Genomic DNA, 27,473 nt, shown 5'->3' with positions numbered 1-27,473 from the left:
GATGATAATGTCACGGAACAGTTGAGTGAAGGTGATGAGGGCTGCTGCGGCTATGTGCTGTTTGGGCTGACTTTTAGAAGAGGACGGAGGGCTTCCAGCTACCGGTGTCTGTAATCTCTCGCTGACGTTGTTCAGCATTGTAATTTTAGTCAATACATTGTATTTCCGTGCTTCTGCCTCGTAACATCTTGGTGGAGGTTGCCCGCTTTTCCCATTTACCACGTAACTGCGCCGCGGGCGTCAAATTCCGCCGTCCAGTGTGCCTAATAGCAGCGACTCTGCTCCAGGCGCTGGCATTCCCACCATTGTCGTGTCTCACCCTCGAAAACCTGGAAGGTTCACTTGCAACGATGAAGTCGACGCTGATAAGGGGATCCGCATGTTAGAGCGGGTAAGCTGTCTTAACCGGTGGGATCCCACAGTGATGTTGGCCAATGCTCCGTGTTGCCTGAAAGGCACAGCACTGACATGGTACGACACCAACGAAGAGACATTGACCAGCTGGGACGTCTTCAAGAAGAAGGTATGGGCAGCGTTTGGAAACACTCCTCACCGTCAGCGTGCCACCCAAAACAACCTCGCGTCTCGTGTGCCGAGTTCAACCGAATCGTACAGTACATTTATTCACGACGTACATGCTCTGTGCGTCAAGGCTGACCAGGCAATGCCTGAGGAAGAAAAGGTTGAGCACATCTTAAAAGGCATTGCGGACGACGCTTTCAATTTACTAGTTTTCAAGAACACCTCAAACGTAGATGACATCATTGCAGAGTGACGACGCTTGGAGCAAGCCAAAAGCCGCCATAATGCCAAACACTTTGTCCGCCTTCCGAATACGGCCGCTACTTCGTCTTGCGAAGAAGTGCTGCTTTGCCCAGGCGACGTCGCCCCACCTGCCCCACCTGAGACGCTCACCAGAATATTTCGTCCAGATATTGAGGCCATTTCACCAGCCCCACTCACTACACCAAGCGGTGCAGCCCATCCATTTCTGTTATTCAAGCGGTCATCCGCAAAGAACTTGACAAGTTGGGCCTTCGCCCGGTTGGCGCCATCAATCGTCAGGACGTCCACCCGGTTCTGCAAAGCTCCGCACCCATCTATCATACTGAACCTTGTAGGTTCCGCAATCCGGCTGCCTGGCTGACCCCTGACGACCGTCTGATTTGCTTTTGATACCATCGTATAGGACACATCTCCCGTTACTGCCGCAATCGCCCTTAAGATGCTTCCCGTACTTCGTACTATACCTCCCGGTGACCCGAGAATGCTCCCCGACGATTTTCACTTTATGGTGATACCAAGAGCTCCGACGCCCCTGCGTCGTTCTCCAGACTTAGCCGTTCGTCTTCGCCTCTAGGTCGCCAGTCCCCGTCCCCAGAAGCTCGCAGTCCGATGTCACCGTCCTGCCCCGGCCGCCTCTTCCCGGAAAGCTAGATCGTGCAGCTTTCAGAGGTGATCCTGCATTGACGACCCCGACCGAAAATCCAGCGCCCGCTTTACTTGAACCTTGCAATCTTCTTGATGTCCTTGTTGATAGAGTTCCTGTCCAGGCGCTAATTGACATGGGCGCAAACATAACTGTGATAAGTGCGAACCTCTGCAGCCGACTCAAGAAAGTGCTCACTCCTGACCCATCCCGTGCTCTTCGAGTTGCTGATGGAACTTCCCCTACTGTTGCCAGTATGTGCACCGCCCGCGTCACCATCGCCGATCACCCAGTTGCCGCTTTGTTTACTGTTTTGCCCCGCTGCTCCCATTACCTTATTCTTGGCCTTGATTTTCTTTCTAAACATTCTGCGCTTATCGACTGTTCGGAAGGCGCCATCAGCTTTGATATACTTTGCCCAGAAAATTTGCCCGAGGATATGCAATGTCGCTTACATTCGACGGAGTTCATTCGTCTCACCCCGCGAGCTGCTACTGATATTCTACTTTCTACGTCGCAACCTGTTCCCGACGGTGACTACTTCCCTGCCCGACAAACTGATGCTCCACTCAGTCGAGACTTGGCCCCTCCGCACACCGTGGTGCGTGTTCGAAACAACTGCACTACTCTCACTTTGCTTGATTTTGGTGCTTCTCAGCAAATTATTCCCGGTGGCATGACCATCGCGATGGCTCACCCGTTCGACAACTGTGACGTCGTGACCCTACCTTCTCCCTCGCCCACATGCGCTCCCGGTTCCTGTACCTTCTCTTTACCGCTCTTCACCGAAAAATTTATTCACAACAATTATTGCCCCTGATCTCTCAAACGAGCATACTGCAGCCCTTTATCGTCTCTTGCTCTCTTGCACTCGTTTCTTGCACTCGCCCTCTCGGCCAGACAAGTGTGGGAAAGCACCGTATTCACACGGGTGACGCCCGCCCGATCCACCGCAGGCCATACCACGTATCCGCCGCTGAACGCCGAATTATACAAGACGAAGTCGACAAAATGCTCGCTGAGGACATCATCGAAAACTCTTCCAGTCCTTGGGCGTCACCAGACACTGGTTAAAAAGAAAGACAATACGTGGAGTTTTTGCGTCGATTACCGTCACCTGAACCACATAAAAAAGAACGTGTACCTCTTCCCCGAATCGACGATGCCCTTGATTGCCTTCATGGAGCAAACAATTTTTCTTCCATCGACCTGCGTTCCGGTTACTGGCAAATCGCTGTGGAATAAATGGACCGAGAAAAAACCGCCTTTATTACACCGGATGGTCTCCACCAATTTAAAGTAATGCCTTTCGGTCTATGTAACACGCCAGCCACGTTCGAAAGAATGATGGACGCGGTCCTTCACGGCCTTAAATGGACCACCTGCTTGTGCTACCTCGATGACGTCATCGCTTTCTATCCGACCTTTCAAACGCATTTAGAACGTTTATCAACGGTCCTTTGTTTTCCTCGCGCAGGTCTTATATTGAATTATTCGAAATGCCGATTTGCGCAACGTCAACTTCGAATATTCCGTCACGTCATGGATGCCCGCGGCGTTCAGCCCAATCCAGCTATAATACACGCAGTCAAAAACTTTCCCTAGCCGCACACCGCAAAAGTCTTCAGAAGCTTCCTTGAGCTATGCTCCTACATCCCCCGCTTCATACAAAATTTCGCCCATATTGTCAGCCCTTTACCTGACCTCCTCAATAAAGACGTTCCATTCACGTGGGATTCTTCACAAGCTGAAGCCTTTTCCACGCTTATTGATAGGCTTACTAGCACTACTATTCTAGCCCACTTTGACATTTCTGATCCAACCGAAGTACGCACTGACGCTAGTGGTCATGGCATAGGAGCGGTCTTAGTGCAACACCAGACTGGCAAAACCGCGTGATTGCGTACGCCAGCCGCCTCCTTTCGGTCGCCGAGCGCAACTATTCCATAACCGAACCCTAGCGTCTCGCCCTAGTGTGGGCGGTGGCGAAGTTCCACCCATATCTCTTTGGCCGTCCGTTTTCTGTCGTCACGGATCATCACGCCCTGTGCTTGCTGCAATCACTAAAAGATCCTACGGGCCGCCTTCGCCGCTGGGCTTTGCGTTTAAAAGAATACTGGTTTTCAGCCGTCTACAAATCGGGACGGTTGCACCGTGAGGCCGACTGTTTATCCGTTACCCCGTGGATCCTCCAGACGTAGCCTGGAATGACACAGAGGCATGTAATTTTTTTCATCTCCATACTGCTGCAAATCGGTAGTGAACATTACCGGGACCCCTTACTCCGATGAATAATCGATCGCCTCCGTACCAATTGGCCTGATCGAACCTCCCAGAATTACGTACTGCAGGACGGTGTCCTACACCATCAGAACTGTCAATACGATGGCGCAGAACTGTTGTCTATGATACCCTCTCACTTGCGCTCCACCGTCCTTGAACAACTTCATGACAATCCACTTTCTGGTAACCTTGGCGTTACGCGCACATATGCTCGCGTACGCCTCCGTTTTTTTTGGGTTGGCTTGTACCGTTCGGTCAAGAAGTATGTTCAAGCTTGTGACCAGTGCCAACGGCCAAAGGTCACCTGCAAATTACCTGCTGGACTCTTTCAGCCTCTTCTATTCCTCACGAACCATTTCCCCGAGTCGGTCTCGACCTCCTGGGGCCTTTTCCTGCATCCACATCTGGCAATAAGTGGGTTGCCTTTGCAACAGATTATGCGACACGCTACGCCCTACCCAGAAGCTGCGCAACTGACGTGGCTGACTTCTCCCTTTACTATGTCATCCTGCATCATGGAGCACCTCGACAGCTCTTGACCGATCGGGCCGTAATTTTCTCTCTAAAGTAATTGCCGACATTTTTCATTCCTGTTCCACTAAGCATACATTGACTACCGGTTACCACCCTCAAACGAACGGCCTCACGGAGCGCCTAAAGCGCACGCTGCTCAACATTCCTTCTATGTACGTTTTCTCCCACCAGCGGGATTAGGATGCCGCCTTGCCATTTGTAACCTTTGCCTACAATTCCTCCAGCCATGAAACAGTTGGTTACTCCCCGTTCTACCTGCTATCTAGCAGGGAACCCGCTTTACTTTTGGATACCCTCGTATCCCCTTCCTCAACTCCTCCTAAGTCAGTACGTCAGCGACGCCATCGCGCAGGCTGATCTCGCTCGTCAGATCGCTCACACACGCCTCACTTCGTCAGAAAAATCCCAGGAGTCCCTCAATGATCGCCACTACACCAGTGTCCAATTCCAGCAAGGTTCATTGGTGCTACTGTGGTCACCCCAGCGTCATGTAGGACTTTCTACTAAACTACTTTCTCCTTACACCCGCCCTTATCACGTGTTGCGCCGCGTCACCGACGTCACGTACGAAATCACGCCGCACCCGTCCTCCTCTGCCCAGCCCCACACGGGCATTGTTCACGTGGCCACGCTTAAGGCTTACCACCCCAACGCTTAAACGTTATGTCCCTAGACGCCGTGGCGGTGTCTTCCCGCCGGGGGGGGGCGGGGCGGAGGGGGGGGTTGTGTTATGGTACAGTTGAGTGAAGACGATGAGGGCAGCAGCGGCTATGTGCTGTTTGGGCTGAACTTTGACAGGAGGAAGGGCTGCCAGCTAACGGTCTCTGTACTCTCTTGCTGGCATTGTTCAGCATTGTAATTTTAATCAATACATTTTATTTCCGAGCTTCGGCCTCGTGGTTCGATTCCCGGCCGCGACGGACGCTTTTCTGATGGAGGCGAAAAGCAAAAGCGCCCGTGTGTACGAGATTTCGGCGCGCGTTAAAGATTCCCAGGTGGTAAAAATTAATCTGGACCACTCCACTACGGCGCGTCTCACCGCCTGCATTGCGTCGGCGCGTAAAACCCTACAATGAGAATCAGAATCAGCTTCTGCCTCACTAACAATAACACTTCATTCTGGGATATTAAATATTTGGAGTTTCAAAAGAATTAAAGCACGTCTCAACATACTGGCACCCCGTCGTGGCTTTACTCCATCGCCTACGGTAGCTTCCTTTATTAGTATACATATAATAACATTTTATTAGCTGAAATATTTTTTGGGAAACTCCTTTCCACAAAATTAAATTATAGTTGTAGGGGCGTTTGAGTATATCGAAGACTGGAAGATTGCTCTAGATAAACGTGTTCAATAATTTCGCACGAATATTTTGGGGAAAACGGAAGATTTTTTAACTACTTTATTACGCTCACAAAAGAATCGGAGAAAGCGCAAAAAAGGTATTTGCGGGAAAAAAGTAATTCCCTACGTTACTTATGCCGATGAGTTTCTCAAGGAAAAGTCACCAGAATAAATGTGCCTTTTTTTTTTGTGCTTCAAAAAATTATGCTCCCATGCGTACACCGACGACCATCAATGGATGTGAAACTTCGTCGTGAGGGATTTTTGGTTCCCGCCTCAGTTTGTATTTAAACTCGCACATAATTTTCGCATAATTTGTGGAGCTTGTACTTTGGCTGGCACGCAGCTTAGATAGCAGGAATTGTTAAACGGAGGAGTGCACGAATTTTAGTGTAATTTTTCAAGTCCACGCATTCCTTTCCCAGGTGAAGCTGCTTCGACCGTGTTGGAAAGGCGAGTCCGATGGGCGGTGGCTTCGTTACAAGAGCGACCTAGCTTTGATTCCGACCACTGGAAGCGATTTTATTTCACCTCACTCACAATTATAATCGTCGCTCGAGCATGGTGGCTTTTGTATAGCGCCTTTTCGACGCGACGTACGCCATCTGTCAGACAAACAAGACTTTCTTTTAATAAAATGTGTTTAGTCGCCAAGACTTCAGGTACGCCGCACATGTCGCACACTTTATGTCAAAAAAATCTGGTTTGCCTCACCTAAGGCGCGCTTCTGTTTACTATGCTCCTGTCAAGCCTTTCTGAATGAGATAAATTCTTGTAAGAGTTTTTTTCAGTTGAGAAGAAAAATATCTCGCCTGAAAGGTATAACGTAACTTTCAAGCAAGCATCTACTTTTAAAACCGTTCCAATGTAGAGGGGCTTCCGAAATATATTTTGTTCTTTTGTTTTTGAACTGTCCAAAATGTACTAGCTTTGCAATTTTGCGATGCTACTATCAAACACCGAAGTTTTGGCTTTTTGTATTGTACTAAACACTAAACCTCCGAGCCGAGCTGTTTAAATTTCAAAACTATGCGAAGGATGATCTTGGCGCTTGTGTTCTATGTACTAAGCGTTTAGTTTATTATCTGTCCAAACGCAAACGCGGCATGTCAGATTATGTTGCCCAGGCTTTTGATGCGCAGGATACGTTTTCCCGCAGTGTCAGGAACGGTGCAACAAAGCAGTTCACGTTATTTTAATACCAGATGTGTAATTACACCGGGTAAAAATGATGCAAAGGACTTGTGCATATAAGCTTTATCGCACCGTAATCACCATGCAAATATTGCAAGAAAATGAACTGAGCTGAACAGAACAGCGATCAAGTGCAAGGCCTGTATGCACAAAATCCCCGAATTTCACCGACTTTTTGCCCGTTTAGGGTTCAATTCCTGTTGGAGGTTCAATATAATGCTTGCTTAACCTGGCGGTTCATGCATATCCTACTGCTCTTGCAGTGTGAAAAGTAAACAAAATGTGCCAGATTTATTTTGTCAAATGAGCAAAGCTGTGAATCAACGTAATTGACGTGTGGAACATCGAATGGATGTTTGGTGTTTTCTATGGCAAATCGTACGCACTTTAAAGGTATAGCGATATTGTCTGGCTATGTATTTTGTCTAAACTGTAGAGGCTGTGTGATATGAAGCCTGTGATATACAAACTGAATTACCTAAAACTGGACGTTCATGTAGCGGGAGTGACAAAGATCGTTTGCAGACCACGCTCTGTTGCAAACGCGTGCGCCGTTATTTGTTTGTTCAAATTTGAGGAATATCGGCTGAAAATTTAGCTGCGTTTATTTCGGAAATTTTTATGTCGCCTGCATCCTTCTCGTGACCTATTTGCGCTTGCAACGCCTGTGGACAATGGGGTGCACACAATTTGGAAAGCTTCCTCCCATGCGGATTTTCACTTCCGGCTCATCTGCTTTCTCCACAATATGGCTGGCTCAAAATACAAAGTTTTATACGCGTATAACGATCCTAATCCTTACAATGGCTACCATGGTGTCAAGTTTTGTCACGTTCCTAAAAAAAAGCGCAATATACACCAGAAATGCGTTATCTACGCGTGACATTTTCGATATGTGTGTTTATGAAACTTGTAAACGGTATTTATTCGTATTAAATCTGTATGCAGCTAAGTTTCCACAGGCAGGCTCCATCTCCTGTAGAGTGCTGATCAGCAGTGCATTTCGCTTACATGCTCTATAAAACAGCCTTCTGAAAACACGTCTCAGGGATGTTATACAAGCAGGGAGAGAGCTCGGCTTATCACGTTAGTCAGTGACCTCATCAACAGTCCTGATATTGGCGTTTGCACGCAACCTCTTCCGAGATGATTTCTGGTGATTGTTGGTCACAACGGTGAGAGCTTCAGGTATACTGTCCACGGTACTGCGGTGCAGGTTGTCAAGCCGAAATATTTCAATGGCTCAGCAGAAAAAAAAGTCCTTGGCAGATTCTGCAAAACGTCTCCGTCGGTAGTAACCTTTATAACAGTGTGGTTTTACCACGAGGGTTTCAAAAGCGGGAGTTTGAAGTGAATTTTAATGACAGGTCCCCCCACAAAAGCGTCTCTTGGCACAACAATTTTCACATCGCCAACCGAAACTAGACTGCTTGCTTCCCTGTCACAACAGACATAAAGAGAGAAAAAGGACGCACCTGAAACAGCAAACAAATGATGAGGAAAGAGCGCTATCAGCTTATATTCCCATTGGCGGTGATAAAGCACGATCGGAGCAACGTGAAAACAACCGACCGATTTCATTCTAATACATTAAAGAGTAAAGTTACTCAAAACGTTTCCAGTGTTCATAATACAAAGCCCTTAAACAGCGCGAGTCCCAGAAGCTGTCTCCGGATTTCAAATGCAAATTCCTGCTTCTGTATTTGATGCCCTTAGGAAGAGCTTTTGCGCCCTCCACTTTTTTGTGTCTGACATTATGAAAAATGACGATGGTGCCGAGATATCAAGCGTTCCTCTACGCTTACGCAACCTCTCTGCCAACAGGTAGAGCAGACCACAAAAAACCAAAGTAGCGGTAATGATTTGCAATTGTTGTTATATTCTAGCCAATACATTTCAATGCTCTGTAATAAATTTATCTGAACTAAAAGCGACAAACATGTGACCATCTACCTGACTTAAAACTCCAATTAGGCAGGCAGAGCGAAGCCTTCTGATGATAAGGCAATATTTTGTGGGTTATCTTCTGCTTTGAAGAGCTCAATGATGAATATTGCACAACGAGCGGCCCGATGTTTCAAAAACCATCGTATAGCAAAAAACTGCGACCTGAACGACCACAAACTTAGGTTTGGGCAGGGTATATTTGAGAAAGTTCGGTCAATTGTATTAGAATATATGTACTTCTCGTTTGGCATGTGGTTACGGGATGCTTATTCTTCAACAACATTTTCTCTGAGTTCGATGGTCTGGCATGAGTTAATCGGGCTATGTAAATTCCCTTTCGTGTGATGGTTTTACAGGTCGTGGATGTTAACAGCAGGAAGAAGCAACATGTATTTACATCTTTTACTTTCTTCTAGTCTGAAAAAAAATATTACTTACCAAAAGGCAACGCGTTCCCTTAGTAACGTGTGGTGGCCGACCACGACCTTGACAATTGCCGTATGTGCACTGCAGAGCATACTGTCACAAGAAAGGTTCCGATATTGAAGTTGTTTTGAAGAAATGGCATGAATGAAAAAGCATTACCCTTATGGCAGTTGTTTAACTCAATGTGGGTTTATAAACAAAAATGAAAGTGCACATAACACGAAGTTGAGCAGCAATGATATGAAATAAAGTTACCCCAAAACTTACCCACGTGTCGTTGTGTCTAACAAGAATGGCACTGCAGTTGGATTTGCCCTTAAAGATTTCTGAAAAGTAAATTTAGTACAGCAGCAGGGCTGAGTCAGTGAACTCCAACTAGGTCACGTTTAATATAAAAATATTGCATTATGGAAGTTTTCCCACAGTTTTTTTTGTTTTCTGTAATCCTTGGCTTGGTTTAGCCGTATCACTGTCATTTGTATATTACTCAGTGAAATGAGACAGACATTTTTAAAAACGCTTTTGACTACAAATATTTCAAAAATGTGGCTATGAGTTTGCAATCAAGAACAGGAAGCCACGTCCACTAAAGGCCACCCTAAGTAAAGGTCTTTATCTTGACGTGCTTTCTCTTTCCAGGGATGCTTAGAGAGTTCGACATTAAGACATCAGATGTTCAGCAAAAGTTTCGTATGATTGAAGACCTTTTGATAACAGTTTTGTTGGAATCTTCATTTGTTTTAGTTTGGATTGGTTTGTTTGAGAACCTTGTTATATATGCTCCTCTGTACACGAAAAGCTAGAAATTATTGTTTCCACTGAAATAATCTTGAACACTGTCAGTTTTGCCGCAGAATCTTAAACTCTTTGCCGGGTATTACCACTGAAATTTGCCATCGGTATTGTTTGTGGTCGGTGGGCATAATGTAAAAGGAGTTTTCTTGACGAATAAAATTCATTCATTCAATAATTCATTCCATCTCTATTTCCTTGTTTGCAGAGGAGGCGAGATAAAAATCTGCTCGAACAGCTTGACGAGGCCCCGACCCCCTTTTCGCTTACAGCTTAGCGAAGACAGCTGAAGTTGACGCGTACAATTATAAAAACATATTGCATACTACCAGTTCATGAAATAACACAGAAATTAAGGTACTTTTACCTAAAAACGAAAACAACCACCACATCATCATCAACAACAATAGAGAAAAAGTACAAAATTAACAAATTGTGTTCACAAAACCATTTATGTTAAGGTTTGCATTACATATGAGGTCAAAGTTTTCTTTAACTAGACTATTTTACTAAACAGGCAATGGGTACCGTAAAGATTGTTTCACATAGTAAACTTGTGGCGTCGGAATTATCTCTCTTTCAACGTGGCGTGTTTTTCGAACATGGGTGTTTTGTCGGAGTTTAGCTAGCGAAGTCAGGACGTTTTCATTACACTGTACAAATCGTTTGTAGGTTACCAACAGGCTATAATTATACAAAGAGTACACTGAAAGAATGTCATACTTTAAGATAGGTTTTTAGTATGATGAAGGAAGTGAATGTTAGCTATGTATCGAAGAGATCTTTTTTGTAATAGATGTAGCTATGACAAATTAGACACGCCAGTCTTGCACCCCACAAGGCTACAGTAAGAATACAAAGAGAATAATATTGACTTCTACAACAGAATCTTCCCATTTACAGAGCAAATATGCCTCATTCGAGCAATAATACAAACAGCAGATCACGCTATTGGTTGCACATAGTGACTGTGCTTGCTCCACTTTAAATGTTTGAAAAAAATCAGTTTGAGAACTTTTTTTTCGTTTACCACACCAGCCAACCTATGTGGACTTGTTATATGCCTTCAAAATTTTATCAATGACGAACCACCCTTTTAAACCGGTTTTTATACTACATCTACAAATCGACTCTTTTTGAACCACACATCAATTTCTGTTCCCTTCTCTTACAGACTGCCGGACGAGGTGACAATTTGTGAGGCCTCCTTTTAGACACGTTGAAATTATCATACACTGATCTTATAGCACCATGGCATCTTCGTCCTGTGTCGTGTGACTTGCCTTTCTTTCATTACAATAAGAACAGGACACCAAGAAGTGGGATAAATAAAGGCCTGCAGAGTATTTCAGTGGTGCATCTAAAACGTTCATTGCGTTGTCCTGCGGTAGAACCATGAATGTACCGTACTTACCCGATTCTAACGCGCACCTTTTTTCCGCAAAAATAGGCCGAAGAGTCGCATGCGCGTTAGAATCAGATACGAAACCGAAACTGCGAAAACAGCTCAAATTTCGTTCCACCCATCGCCATCTCAAGATGGCGCCAAAGCTTTTAGCAGCAATTTTTCGGATCTAGACGCCTAGGCTTTTCTTTCGGCGTTCACACAAATTCTCAAATTATTCCACTTGCGTGCTTGATAACAGCAATGGCAGCAGCGGCAACGAAGGTGCGCCGCTTCCGCGGCTTACGAGCGGCTCCCACGCGTTCACAACGAGCGGTTGGCTGAAGCGTATGCCTCTAAAGAAGCTCGCGGGATGGGCATGCGAGGCGTGGGCCAGGATCACATCGAACATGGTTGAACGTTCGTTCAGAAGTGTGGCATCGCGAACGCGCTTGACGGCTCCAATGACGAGATGTTGCGGTCAGCGGAAGGCGACAAGGAGCTCTCGGAGAGTGACAAGGATTGAGATGAGTGAGATTACTTCGGGGAATAAATCGCCCGTTTCTCTCGCATTCGTTTTTCTTGCTCACAAAGTTCCTTGCGCGTTACAAACGAAGGTGGAAGTTTTTTGGGGTTTTGCCTGGAAAATCGGGTGCGCGTTAGAATCGGGGGCGCGTTACAATCGGGTAATTACGGTATATACAAGTATATTTACAACAGAGGCATATGACATTTTTTTGGTGGCAAGTCACATAGTAAAATATCTTATTCTCAAATCCATTATCTATACAGATTCGCTGAGCGTCGTCCGTGCATTGTAATCCGGAAAGTCATCGAAATACCATGTCGTTATTCTTGTCTTCAAATCAATTATGCTAGCTTATTCTTCAACACTTCCTTAGTGTCCTTTGCCCTAGTGGGCCTTCCGCCATTAACATTCAAACATCATCATCATCATTCCGAGAATATTTACAGAAATAAACAATGCCTGCCGGAAACTACACTGAGAAATCATCACTATGAACCCGCATTAAGGAATTTCTCACATTTACTAAGCTTTTAAATATCCCCGCCAGAGTGCCTTTATTTTAAGTGTAAAAATATTCCACAATTACGAATGTTTCTACAGCGTATGTTTTATAGTAATACTCTTAAATAATTTCTTCCTTCATGGTCTAGGAACATCAGCATTACGAATTAGGGCAATAGTAACTGCGCCGCACCTCTCGTATGAAACAGAAACCACCGTTTGTGTGTGTATTCCCCATGTGTGTTAGATATCAACATCACAATGTCGAGTGCCAATTGCTAGTGCCACCACAAAGCTGCGGTTTTATGTGCAGTCGCCTAGCAAGCCTAGGTGCCTTTGCCACTTTTCTCGTTTGTTGTTCTGAGATTCGGTGGTTGGTCAGTCGTCCTTCGTGCTACGCATGTGTGCAGGCAGATGTTTCTTTGTTAATGAGGATGTTTATGCGAAGTATGTGTGAGTTCTAACCACAAATGCAGGCAGCGACGAGCCAAGATGAAGCGAAAGCCACGCGAAGAAAGGCGACTGAGGGTGACCGAACGCAGACGATGAAATTGTGTCAAACACAAATGTTTTATGTACATGTACAAAGTCCGCACTTCTATTGCTCCGCGGGATGCCTAACCCGGTAAGGTATTGTGCCAATTGCAAGATATAGGGGCATTCCGAATACTCTGTGCATGCTGCACGCGCCAGAAGTAACTGATTTTATAAAATAAAGCAGCTTTGGAGTCAGTGCGATATTTTTGAGAGTTTGCTTGTCTGCACACTAGTCTGCTACTAATGCACATAATTTTCACGATAAGTTTGAGCACTCCTTTATAACTACAACTATTTCATTACAACGATATTTCAAAATAAGGAATAATTTTCAGCGATCCCGCAGGATTTGTAATATCGATATTTTTCTGGATAGCAATAATTACCAAATACAGCCACACGTTAGCGGAAACGAGTGTGCGAAGTTTACCAAAATTCCCGCTGAATTGTCCTTACTCTACGCCTGTTGTGTAGCTTTTGGTGTTGCCGCGTGGCTCTCTATACGGAAGCCGAAGTCTGAACTGTTTAATTGACTTTACACTAAAATCGAAGAGATAACCTGAAAGAAAGTACCCACGTATTGCAATTTTGCGACCTCTGGCTGTTTGGCTATTTTGTGATACCTAAGTTTATGAAGACACCCGCACCGAACAGCAGGAATACGGATAGACACATTCTACATTAAAGGGGCACTGACACAAAATTTTGAAGGCGAGGTAACTACGGAGATAGATTGGTGGGAACACATATACATCATCTGCAAAATATCAGCGGCGAATACAGCATAGAACATATTTAAAATCAATTTTAAAGTGTGCGAAACACAACCGACCAGCTAGCAGAGGACCACGCGCAAGCGCATCCCGGGAATATTGTGTAAATAAACAACATCCAAACACGTCACGAGTTTGTATTTGCCGCTTCCGCACTGCCAGCGTTTTTCGACGGCTCGCCCGGCTCGCCGCTCCAATCGGAGGGCCGGAGGGCGGAGCTTCTGCTCTCGAGAATGAACGACCTGATGGTTGGCGGCGGAGGCGCCGTGATTTCGTAAGCTCATCGGGCAGCTGGCCGCGACCAAAGTTCTACAGCGATTCCAGGCACTCTGTTTCTATTACTTTTTATAACCATTGGATGAGAAAACGCGCCGGAGGCACGAAAAGCAAACTGAGCTAGCCGCACGGTCGCTGTGCAGGTGGCGGCCACGGCCGCGAAGTGGCCCAGGCCGGCGCAGGTAGCTCGAGTGATAGCTTGTTACCGCTGCACGAAATTGTCCCCAAGTCCCGACCATGGGGGCTTACATGCGAAAGGAGTTAATGATGCGACGGCGGGTTGCATTAAAAATTGTCATCTGCACCGCTTACGAGAGCGGCACTCGAATATCAGCCGCAGTGCTAAGCCGAACACATCTGTAGCCGGACCTGTAGGCAGACCGGCCGGCTGCTCCCAGCGTGCGTCTTGCCACTATAGGGAAGCCAGGGGCTGACTCCACTGTTGGGAATTTCACCGCTGACTCCACTGTTGCGAACCATGGTAGCGTGGTCGATGTGGGCCGAGGTGGGTGAAGTGCCGGGGCAGTCATGACGGGCAAGTTGACGAAGAAGAAAACTTTATATACAAGTATTTACATCTTGGTATGAGAGCGGGCAGTGCGCTCCTGCGCGCGCGAGATTAAATAGGCACGTTGGGTCCCTTCCCCTTCACCCTTTTTCTCCGGCTGACGTCAGGAGGCACCAATCACGGAGGTCATGGCACTGATAGGAGCGCCACCACGCAAAACACACGCGCACACGCACGAGACCCCTCCTCTCCTGGGCAGGTGAGCGCCAGGTTGCTCCCGCCGTGGCAATTCGCCGTGGTCAGAGAGCCCCCTTTTTCCTGGCGATGTTGCACTACCACGAAGACGCCTTGCATCCCTCGGTGGAAATATTCTTCGAGTGGCTTATTGAAGACAACACGCCACAAGAGGGCATGACAATGAGGCGCGGGCACGCCGCCGAGGCTTGTTGTGCAGGGCTCCCAGCATTGCTTTTGTTAGCACCGCTGCTGGCCGGTTGGCGCTTTGAGAAGCCACGAGGTCGCTGAAAGGCGCATAGTTCAAGTAGGCGCAAAGTTCGCCACTGTGAATACGCCGGTTCGTGGCAAGTCGATGACGGAGGGTCAACGGCAGGTTTTCGGGGAATCAGCGTCGCAACAGCACCCCCGCCGCCAGACAATGCATCAGGATGACGAGCGGCTCATCGCGGCTCGGCTGGAATGATGCGGTTGGTCAGCAGGTCCATCCCCGGCTTGAGGCGGAGTTCTCCGAACTGCTGCTTTCTTCTGGTCCCCTCCGTGAACCCACAGAAGGCACGAACACCAGGCTCCTGCAGAAATGACTAACTCGGCAGGACAACCATTGTCGAACCACACTCGATGCGGAAAGCGCCCTCTGAACACCACTCGAAATGCCAGACCATGATAACAAAACAAAACCAACCTGTCTGCTAAAATATTACACCCCTTGAAACGATTCGAAGGGCTTATCTCGTGGCACAAGTTCAGAATCAGACCTCAATTTTGGGTGTTGTTAAAACAACAGCTACCACAGTACCAAAGAATCATGAATGGGCTATAGGAGCTCTACGAAGCAGATGACGCAAACGAGCGAAGAAGCCAACAGGGCTCAAAAGGCATTCCCCTTTTTGCCCATGACCATTTGCCAGAATTACTCGGCTACAACTGCTGTACTTCGAGGCAATTGAGGCAACGCATGCCTTTCGCCACCGTCTACAGCACAAAAGTCAAAACTACGAGACCGATACGACGGTACAGCAAAACAAACTACTTTACATGACTCTTTGAAGCACATAACATTTCGCTTCACTCACGAAAATGAAACTTGTAATAACATGAAAATCCACAGATACACGAACTCTTATCTGAAAGATAACCTAGAGATAGCTAGCTCAGAGAGCTCAGCTACGTCAATCAACAATATTCTGTAGCTTCCTTCTTGATACTGAACCATAAAATTGCGCTGGGCTCACCATTACGCAAGACAACCAAACTGGCACATACAAATGCCTCAATATTCAAAACTGACCATAAACACGTAGTACTAAACGCAACTACTTCTGGTGTTTATATACAACAATTTCGTACACTCCATCAGGGTGAGACGGAATGAACACTGACACGCAGATTCAGCCTACCTTACGTGGCGTTAAATCGCGAACATTAACCACTTCTCCAACCAACAACACAAAATTTACGCTTACCTGACGCTCTGTTCGACCTCGAACAATAACTACTCCTCTAACGCCTAACAAGAGGTCTAACTACGCGGTGTTCTAACCACTTCTTCAATCGAAACACACAAAAGTTACGCTTACTTCCCGGTGAGTTTGATCACTAACAATAACAACTTCTACAACGCCAAGCAAAAGTCTAACTACGCGGCGTTAAAGCACGACGATTGACACACTGCCAACCAAAAAACAGACGCTTAACTTCCTCTGTCTTACGAAAACTAATAAACACTTGACTGGCAATACAGAATGAGTAAAGTACGCAGTTTATGCACGCGCACGCGGATTCGTCTGAATCCTTGAAAACATCCTAGGCCCTCGTCAAAACAAACATTTCCGGGTATGGCCTGCCGAAACGGTGCTGCCACTTAGGCCGACCGCCTGTGCTCATCTTTTGCAAAGTACACCGCACAGTGTACGGGGGAGGTCTTTGACACTGAGGGGGAAAATAAGCGCAACGCGTGCGGAGAGAACGGAAGTGAAGGGAACCCAGAGAAGAATGGGACGCCCGACCATGACGAACGCGTCGGCGGGGAACGCACTCTCCCCGAAACGTCCTCCCCTTAGCTCTCCGAGAATTCCTGCGGAACCCAGTCACCCCCTTCTGCCCTTTTCGGCGTAGTGCCCCTCGGCCTCTCTCACGGCTAGGGAGCGGCCTCTTTGTTTCCCTCAGACGTCTGACCTTTCGTGTTGCTCTGCTGCTTCTGGCCATCTTAGCCTTGAATGCTGCAAAGTGAAAAGGCTCGCCTACTTTCTTTGCCTTTTTACGCTGACTGTTTTTCGGCCGCCTCCTTTTTCTTCTTTTGGGTATCGCGGCGCATTCGAGCGGCAATGCCCCGATCCCAGGCGACTTGCAGTCAAACGTGTGTGGCATGTTCTGGCTGCCCGGGCCCACCTGCGCGGCTACTGGTTCGGCTCGCGTTCGGCGATCCGCCGACGCAGTGGACTCGTTACTTCTCTGCGCGCCTATGGATTTAGGTCGCGCTTGGCGATCTGCCAACGCAGTCGGTTCGCTACTTATGTGCGCGGCTACGGAGTTAGCTCGCGCTTCGCGATCTGCCGACGCGGCTGACTCGCTACTACCCGGCGCGGCTACGGAGTTAGCTCGCGCTTCGCGATCTCCGGACGACGCCGGCTCGCTACTTTCTGGCGCGGCTACGCAGTTAGCTCGCGCTTCGCGATCTGCCGACGCGTCCGGCTCGCTTCTAGTCTGAGCGACTATGGGCTCAAGCCGCTCTTCACGATCTCCCAACGCGATCAGACCGCTTCTATCTCGAGCGGGAACGCATACAGCTGGGGCATCGCGATCTGCCGACCCAATCAGCTCGCTACTAGTCTGAGCGACTACGGGCTCAAGCCGCTCTTCACGAGCTCCCAACGCGATCAGACCGCTTCTATCTCGAGCGGGAACGCATACAGCTGGGGCATCGCGATCTGCCGACCCAATCAGCTCGCTACTAGTCTGCGCGACTACGGGCTCAAGCCGCTCTTTACGATCTCCCAACGCGATCAGACCGCTTCTATCTCGAGCGGCATCGCATACAGCTGGGGCATCGCGATCTTCCGACGCAATCGGCTCGCTACTATCCTGCACGGCTACCGGTTCAGCTCGCGCTTCGCGATCTGCCGAGACGGTCGACTCACTACGTTGTTGAGCTGATACGGGGTTAGCTCGCGCTTCGCGACCTGCCGACGCAATCGGCTCGCTACTTCGGTGCGGGGCTACGGATCTAGCTCGCGTTTCGCGATCTGCCGTTGCGGTCGACTCGCTACTTTCTTGCGCGGGTGCGGGTTTAGCTCGCGCTGCGGGATCTGCCGACAGGCGGTACCCACTCCGCAGGAGAGCTGCTTTGACCTTGTCATACACCTTGGCATCCTTTTTGCTCAACCACCCGATTACATTGGCGACACAACACGGCAGTAGCGCCAAAAGTTTTTGGGGCCAAACGTCGGAAGAGAAACCTGCCTTCTCGCAAGCGCACTCAAAATCCACCAGAAAACCAGCGATGTCCTCGCCAACCGTGAACGGCTGCAGAAGGTCTTGGTTTCTTAGGCTCGCGGACTCCCGTAAGGATGGAGCAGAGTGTTCGGCGGACATCCGAAACTCCAACTCCTTCATCTTGAGCTCATGCGCTCTCTCGGCAGCTCTCTCTTCCCTGGCCTCCTTTTCCTCCTGCTCCCTCTGCGCCTGGCTGTCTTTTTCAGCCCGCCGCTGAATCTCCTCATGAGCTTCCTGGGCCTCCTCTAGAGTTACCTCATCTGCCTCCATGAGCTCGAGGATCTGTTTTTTTCGCTTTGCGGGGCCAACAGAAAGACCCAACTCCTCGCAAATTTCGAGGAGGTCCCGCACTCTGAACTTGTCCATCGTGATACTGCTCCCCGAATTGTTTACCCTCGCCTACTCGCTACAACAAAGTAGAAAGAAAAGTCAAAACCTAGAACGCACGACGCTGCGCTAGCAAGGTCTGGCAAAACGAGAGGTAAAACTTCAGGCACTCACCCCACCAAGGTGCTGACGCTGGCCGATCCCACCGCTGCCACCACTATTGGGAAGCCCACCGCTGCCACCACTATTGGGAAGCCAGGGGCTGACTCCACTGTTGGGAATTTCACCGCTGACTCCACTGTTGCGAACCATGGTAGCGTGGTCGATGTGGGCCGAGGTGGGTGAAGTGCCGGGGCAGTCTTGACGGGCAAGTTGACGAAGAAGAAAACTTTATATACAAGTATTTACATCTTGGTATGAGAGCGGGCAGTGCGCTCCTGCGCGCGCGAGATTAAATAGGCACGTTGGGTCCCTTCCCCTTCACCCTTTTTCTCCGGCTGACGTCAGGAGGCACCAATCACGGAGGTCATGGCACTGATAGGAGCGCCACCACGCAAAACACACGCGCACACGCACGAGACCCCTCCTCTCCTGGGCAGGTGAGCGCCAGGTTGCTCCCGCCGTGGCAATTCGCCGTGGTCAGAGAGCCCCCTTTTTCCTGGCGATGTTGCACTACCACGAAGACGCCTTGCATCCCTCGGTGGAAATATTCTTCGAGTGGCTTATTGAAGACAACACGCCACAAGAGGGCATGACAATGAGGCGCGGGCACGCCGCCGAGGCTTGTTGTGCAGGGCTCCCAGCATTGCTTTTGTTAGCACCGCTGCTGGCCGGTTGGCGCTTTGAGAAGCCACGAGGTCGCTGAAAGGCGCATAGTTCAAGTAGGCGCAAAGTTCGCCACTGTGAATACGCCGGTTCGTGGCAAGTCGATGACGGAGGGTCAACGGCAGGTTTTCGGGGAATCAGCGTCGCAACACCACCCACCACCGTCTCGAGCGTCGCGCGTCGTTCTTTAGCCTGCGGTAGCATTTGCACTCGCAGCGCCTGCGTCACATTCACGGTCGCTTTTTAATTAAGCGCCTCACGAGATCAGTACGTGGGGGCCTTCGCAGAAACTGCCGTCGATGCGGATTCGACAGTGCTACGGCGGCTCTGCTCTGTGATATCCCTCCGACGGTCACGTGTTCAGCTTTTTTCACACAAAATACACAAAATTTTTCATTTCGCGGCACTCGCTGAAACCAAAACTGCGACTGGCCGCATTGAAAATGCCTCTAAGTAAACAACCGTCGCACGCTGAAGCAAATGAGGTTTCTACAGGTTATAAGTAGGTCACTAGCTACTGATCGCAATAAAAAAAACAAGATGCAAAATTTTTGTGTCAGTGCCCCTTTAAGGATATAAGCGATCGTTGTGTTAGCTCTTCATATATAAAAATGAGAACTCTTATGTGCACCCTACTGTATTAAAGAAGCGGTTATGCCGCTTTATTTTGGGGGGGAAATTCTGTCTTGTTTTCCCTTTTCCCATTCTGTATCCCTTGTACGTCTAGATGCAATATCATGCCTCTCTTTTTTATTCCTCTCCCAGATGCTCATCTTGTGTAAGAGAGTCCCAACAAGGGTTTTCTGTGCATTGTAATACACGTAATACTTCATTCACAAGGCGGGGAGATAAGTGCATCCGTACACCATCGGTCACATTATCATTCAAAGAACTGCAGTTTTTAGATGGACACGTGTAGGTTGGCACACGTTGTTGGTATGACGTTTTTTCATGACGTCAAAACAGTGTATTTAATCCAGGGTTTCTCACTATTAAAGTTTAGTTGGAAGTGGCGCCTTGTCTGTGTCTACGTGTCTCTTCTGGTCCCGGTTGTTTAGCGCCTCAAATTTATTCAGTATGTTCAACCAACTAGTCCTGATCAAGCTTTTGTTACTTAATATTTCTTCTACACTGGGCTCTTTCCTGTCTTCTCAAGTTAATCCATATGCGCTAACTACTTGTGTCAACCTCATAGCTGCGACGTCCTGCCAGTCACGCATCCTTTCACACTACCTCAAGCAAGGAATTTTTGCACCTCCAGAAGTTCAGGTCATCTGTTGCAACTATGGCTTGGAGCTGTCTTGGAGACACGCGAAGAGGATCTGCAAGATTTTGAAGTCGGAGAAGTGGCGACAAGTACGACGATACAACGAATGGTTATGGGTGCTCGCCCATGAAGAAAATGATGAGAAGAGAGGCACGAGAACTTTTTTTGAGCATACGAAGCTGGCTGATCAGGTTGGCGACTTCCTGTGGCAGCAAGCGAGGACCACCCTTCCAAAACGGGAGCGACGGAAAGCCCAATCCAGTGGGGTCACCGTTCTGGGCGATGCCAGCGTTCCAGATGATGTGTTGCGTCTACTACAAAAAGGCCCAAGTACAGTGTGGAACCGCCTGCAACAAGGTCCCGGATGCTCGCCATGGTGCGGAATCTTGGTGAACGTGCGGGTGAACAAGAACGCGAACGGGCAACTGGAGATGGAGTGGACACCCTGATGAAGACTGTGAGTACTACAGCGGCACTTACTCTTTCTTTTAGGAGGATCGTTGGTGCTCTCAGGCGGGATGAACTGTCCATCGTTCAGGCGGGTAAGGAGGGTGGCTTTGTTACCCTTCCGGCTGGGGCATATCATGAAAAAGCCTTGAGTGCCGTGGAAAATAACTTCAAGCGGGTTCCTTTTGAGCCGAGAAAACAGAAATCAAAGGCCCTCAAGCTAGTCACTGACGTCAACTTGGAGTCGCTCAAAAAGGCTATGACCAAGGCACTGACGGGAGTCCTGGAAGTATTCTTCACGGCCAAGACACACAAGCCGGATTGCCCGTTCCGAGCTATAGTTTCTGAGAAGGCTACGTGGCAGGCTCAGGTTGGACTATACCTGCAGCGGCACCTTCGCCTCTTGCCACTACAAGACCGTTTCCTGGTACGGAGTTCCGATGAAGTCGTACAACTGCTACAAGATGGTCGCTGGATTGGAGTGCATGCCTTCTCTCGGGATGTTGTAGACTTATACTACAGTGTTCCCCATGATGGGTTGTTCAGTGCCTAAGAGACAAAATAGATGACTTCGGTGAACTCAAATTTAACGGAAAAACTGGTGTTAGCAGTGACAGTTTTTTAGAACTTGTTCATTTTTACCTTCAGAGTACTGTTATCGAATTTGAAGACAGGTTTTATGTTCAACGGCGAGGAATTTGTATTGGTTCGTCGCTAGCCCCCATACTTTATGATATTTATTTGAGTGTCTTTGATAAGAGCGTAAAGACGAAACTGGCAGATGCACATCACCTCACCGTACTGAGATATGTGGATGACTATCTTGTTGTGGTTAATCAGGTGGCTGGAACCAGCTTGAATGATGTAGTAAGTGGAGTCATTGGAACGTTTGTCAGCTCTTCAAAATCGCTTAAGTTTACGTGGGCGCTACCAAGCAATAACTGCCTGTGGTTCCTAGATTTTATCCTGACTTTTCAGGACACGCACGTGTGTTGGCAATACAAGCCGCGCGCTAACAAGCAGCTGATTCCATTTGATAGCGCTCACTTAAAATTAATCAAAGGGGTGTGGCCAAGACATTCATCACGGCAGCCTTAAACAAGTCGTGCGCGCACAAGGTACAAGACGCATTTAATGAACAGATTGCCCGGCTGAGCACTGCGGGATTCTCTTCTACAGTTGTTTCTGCCGTTTGCAAAGCATTGCTGCAAAAATTTAAACAAGAACAGACGGAAGGTGACATGCAGAAGAAAATAGAAAAAAAGAAAGTTCACGTTATCCCGTATTGGCAGAGTATCTCGCACAACATCAAAAAAGTTGCTCAAAGGTACGAAATCAATGTGGTGTTTAGCGCCCCCTGCAAATTGGCGAAGGTTTGCCCTATGATGAAGGAAAGGGAGCGGCAATCGTGCTCCAAAGAGCACGCCGAATTATACACGGAATGCACTATGGGAGATGTGTACAAGATTCCCATGAGTTGTAACAAGAGTTATATTGGCCAAACAGGCAGATGTTTCAACGACAAAGCGCGCGAGCATTGTCGGGCTGTAAAAAACAACGCAGGGGGCCACATGGCGGAGCACTGCAAAAGGCGCACTCAGCAGGGAACTAAATGGACTCCGCTCTTCAAACAGGCCACGTTTTTAAAATGGGTGAGAGATAGGCAAGAAAGAGAAATTGTGGAGGCGTACTTCATTCACAAGGCGGGAGATAAGTGCATCAGTACACCATCGGTCACATTATCATTTAAAAAACTCCAGTTTTTAGATGGACACGCGTAGGTTGGCACACGTTGTTGGTGTGACGTTTTTTCATGACGTCAAAACAGTGTATTTAATCCAGGGAAAATTGGGTACAAAGAATATACCAGGAGGAGGCCCCGCACTACACAAGGACGTCCGAAGATACATCCGTTGTTCATATACATTACTCATGTGGGGCAACTGGTGGTTCCGAGGGAGAGCCCGGAATATCCAGCAAGTCCGAATTGTGGCGGCCGAAAAAACGGTCGTGTACTGTATCTATAACGTATTTACAGTTTAGAAAGAAAGGTTTCTCGATATATGTTAACAATGCCACTAAATTGTCAAGGCGAGAAACATCACAACATTTACTGCAACTTTTCCTCTAGAGTCCGGCCTTTCTCAGTATTATTAGCACAGGGTAGCGGCCTCACATTGGTCGTGACTTTTTGACAAGGAAGCGCTAAATACATAAATAGTGCCGCGAGCTTTGCCTTTTGATTTCCGGAGGTAGCGAGCGGATTTATGGCAACAGGTGCCGCAAGGAAGCGTAGCCTGCCTTGTGGTGGGTTCCCAATTATCTATGTTTGTTATATTAGCTGCATGTAAAGCATTGATGTCTTTCGGTGTTGTGCGCCAAACATTCATCTCTACATTCGTACTGATCAACTGTTCTGCCTTGTTTACCGCTTTCCCCGTTTTAGGGTGGGAAGTGTACACCCTTTACTTCACCCAAACAACGAACTGTAATGTTGAGGATCACAATACAAGGGCTGAGTTTTTTGCCAATGTAGACCAGACTGGTCAGAAATGTAGCTTAGTAGGCTGTAGAATTGGGCGAGTTGGTAATCCATGCTGTACTTCAACTGCGCAAAAACTAACGAAGACTGGAGAGAGACGACACGAGACAAAGCGCTTTGTCTCGTGTCGTCTCTCTCCAGTCTTCGTTAGTTTTTGCGCAATTGAAGTACAGCATGGCCAGAAAGGTGGGTCGCCGCAGCGCATAGATATAACAGATGTCCAAAGGTAGAAACTATTCAAGGCATTGTGGCGTAGGACATTGCCAAAAACGCTTTTTTCCAGTCAGGCTTCTTTTTACTCTGCACACAACTTTGTTATATATACCCGCCACCTCTGGTAAACTGAAATTTTTACTTCATTGAACTGCATGCACGGCAGTAGCCACTCAGAAGCTGCGTGTTAGGGTTCATGGCGAATCGGTGTTACTTACGTTTAGTTATTAGGGTAGTGGTTGCCGCAACTGAAAGAAAGAATTCGTTAGGTAAAGTATGAGTTTATTATACTCCGACAAAGCAGAACTAGGTAATGGTTGTCGTGAATGCAGAATGATGTTACTTTGTGGTAGTGGAGAGGTCGGGCTAAGGTATTTTTGCCCACGTGAATTCCATCTTTCTTTTAAAATACCATGGCAACGCCTCGCAAAGCCCCGAAAAAATATAGAACTCATTTTGGAAACTAAAGAAAGCCATGCTTAATCTTCCATTGCACATTTTTATGTGATGTATGGCTACGCTCGACAAGAAAAAAAAAGTAATATCGTGCGTATTTTTATTTGTATCGCACTTTACGTTGCACAATGTGAGCACCGCAAACCACGAAATACTTTTCTTTGTTCGCCCATGGGTGTTAAATGGAGCCATAAATTCTTAATAAAAACTTTGCATTACCTGTGCATAATTCTAGGCATTAGGTTGGCTGACTTTCAGCTGTCGTTACGCTTCTTTGGTTGGAACTACGGATGACGCGTTCAGATTACTGAGAGAGAAAATAATACGTCAACCATTGAAGCGGCTGCTTTATTTTTTGTTTTCTATTATTGGTGACACTATGTGCCATCCGGTCAATTCTTTTGGTGACCTGTTTTCCTTTTTATTCAAACCGGATTTTGCGTTTACGCCTAACTTTCTACTGCAATATTTCGCACCCCTCGATGGGATCATCTAGTGCGAGTCAAACATGGTTCTTATTTTTTTGCCTCATTTACGAGGAGCTAGAAGTTCGGATCTTTGAGCACCGCAGAAGTAATACGTCTGATGTTCAGATTGAGAGGATCTATCGCCTTCGTAAAGGGGCAGTTTATGCCACCAGATAACAGCGTGTCCGTTCATAATTTCGTTGTGGCAGCACAAGGAACACTTAGTCACAGATCATAAAATGCAGGCAAAATTACCCACACGTAAGTTAAAAGCAAGACACTAGCAAAATGCACTATCTCACTAGCCACATAAAACATCAGGGTAGAGGAAAACTGTAATTTGATGGCAATACTCAGTCAGGAAGAAACATGGGAACGGTTTGGCTCATAATTACCAGTGTGACATATAATCAACACCAACTATAGACAACTAGTTTTTTAAAGGTGCGACAGGGTGAACAGGAGTCAAAAAAGGTGTCAGTTGGCACGACCAATAAACTATGACCGATAGGGCAGAGGGCACAAGAAAGCTGCTAAGAACAGCTAGCAGTCAAAAGCTCTGAAGCAGGGTGAAGCCGGTGGTTATAAGTTTCTTATTGGTTCATTGGCAGAAGATTCAAGAAAAATTTAGCGTAGGGTAAACAGTCTCCTAAAAAAACGACCCCTGATCTACTGATAAATTCCAGAATTTGCCGATGAAAATGACCGAATATAGACTTTTAACGCAATAAAAAATGATATGGCTCTCCGGCTAGTTTCATCCAATATAACTGGCTTTCAATACGAAAAGGTTGCCTGGTGGACAAATCGCGCACTTAAGCGCAATGAGAAAGCAAGAATACCTATTAGCCTAGCGTTCGAAGCGGTATGGGGTAGACTTGAAGACATCATAGTAAATGAAACAAAACTGAGAATTTCTATAGCAACAAAAAGCGGCTTCCCTTGCACTTTCAAAGTTCTAGCCACGCAAAATAATAAACATGTGGATCCGGGCGAACAATTTTTAACAATCTATCGTTGAAGACAGTGGCTCAAACTAAGAACTGCGAAGTAAAAATACACTTGAAAATATTGCCATAATGGCTACATGATGGGCGCCATTGAAGCTAAGATGAATGAAGACATTGCTAAAAACTGACAAATGCCCAGACACTGGTTGAATATATAGACACAGGAGTCTAAGATCCAGGAAAAATAGGCATAAAAGAAACACAGCCAGGGAAAAAAGAGGATAGAAAATCAGATGAACCAAAAAAAAAACGAATTCTGACAAAAAAACTGAAAACGAAGGACATGGTTCCAGAAAAAATAAATCAAGAGAGTGACAAATGGGCATAGGAAATACGAAAGGGGCAAATGTGTAACCCCAAATGATTTTGGGAATATAAAGAAGTGGGCCCAATAGAGCTTATGCATCAATAATTCTTAGCGGAGCAGAACAAGACACTTCTTAAAGTGTAAGAGTGTTCTCGCGCGCAATCATAAGGTTCTAAAAAAGTTTGAGGAACAGATACATATATCAACTGATGGCTGTAGTGCCACAGAAGCGAGGGCAAAAAAATTAAAGTTAAATAATCTGCTTCAAAAAACAGAGCCGAAGGTTCTCCATAACATAAGTCTGGTCGGACGGAATGCCGATGCAACTACTAAATCTTGCCGCAGTAAAAATTGTCATGTCTGATTACGGCACTTTGTAATGAGATGAAAAAAAAGCAAATTCCGTATGGCTACCTATAGAATAGGAATACCATGTTAGGAAAGAAAATTTACCAGATCAACGACTGTTTCCACAGGCGACAAACAGTACCATCACCCGTGTATAGATTTTTTAGCAGGCAATAAATTCAGCAATACCAGCATAGTTGTTAGGAAAAAAGTTTCTGGGAAATTAAAAAAACTTGAGAGAGATGGTGCTTCGAATATACTTGAGCCACAACGGTGAATTTCGATTTAAATAGCGGCGGTTTAGTCAATACGAACAAAAAGACAAGGTAGCGTATTCCAACGGGGTGCGCTGCAATTTGACGTTCATGATCAGAAGACAACAGAATTTCTCGGGTCCCGATGTGAAGATAAAACAACTGACATCATATAAAAGAGCTCAATTTCGAAGCAATGGTCAACACCCATCGAAGATTACAATATGGATGTGTTTTAGCAAAGTACGTAATTTTCTTTATATAACAATTAAAGAGGAAACAGAAGAGTGCCACTTACGTTCAATTCAGAAGGACTGAAAGATAGGCGCACTGATATAGGGGCATAAAAAATTGCCTCCAATCGACGCTTTCAAAGTGGTTGGAAAGCAAAGCTGTGAGCCACTCCCAAAACAATTACACACGCGAGAGTCAGTTCAATTCACGCACGTGGCTCTAGAAAGAGTGAAACCAGTGATTCTACCAGCCATTACCTGGAATTCACTGAGGGCCGTCCTGAACGCAGCAGCACCAGCCACGGCCGGGCTCAAGCGGAGGACGCCACCCCTGTAGCCCAGCCGTGCGTAGGACGAAAGAAACGGAGATGAGCCTGTTTCTACGGGTGAGACAGCGGAACAGAGTCATCTTGATGTGCGACCTCGGGCTACAACACCGCGCGACACAAGCGCAGACACGGAAACCATCCGGCATGCGTGCTTACTGATTCCCATTTATACAGATTGAAACTAAAGAGTTCCGTAAGTTTAAGGATTGCGAGAAAGGTGACAGAACTTTTCTAATCGCGTTTTATCACAACCAGTAGTTT

At 47.0% G+C, this 27,473-nt stretch overlaps 1 protein-coding gene across 2 annotated transcripts in view; it reads right to left on the bottom strand.

Annotated features, from left to right (window-relative positions):
- LOC144139570 (uncharacterized) overlaps positions 1-27,473 on the bottom strand; it is a 65,492-nt gene that overhangs the window by 1,542 nt on the left and 36,477 nt on the right. For both annotated transcript variants that reach the window (XM_077671883.1, XM_077671884.1), the window contains 3 exons: positions 24,027-24,056; positions 9,426-9,484; positions 9,171-9,251 (listed from right to left, as the gene is read on the bottom strand). In XM_077671883.1, the coding sequence (XP_077528009.1) occupies positions 9,171-9,251; positions 9,426-9,484; positions 24,027-24,056 (170 nt within the window). The remainder of the gene's footprint in view (positions 1-9,170; positions 9,252-9,425; positions 9,485-24,026; positions 24,057-27,473) is intronic.

Source organism: Haemaphysalis longicornis, unplaced genomic scaffold (genome assembly GCF_048455015.1).
Source record: "Haemaphysalis longicornis isolate Haplotype H1 unplaced genomic scaffold, Haemaphysalis longicornis Haplotype H1 scaffold_5, whole genome shotgun sequence".
NCBI classification, from domain to species: Eukaryota; Metazoa; Arthropoda; class Arachnida; order Ixodida; family Ixodidae; genus Haemaphysalis; species Haemaphysalis longicornis.
Note: the sequence above shows the minus strand (reverse complement) of the source record. Positions and strands in the feature narration are given on the sequence as shown.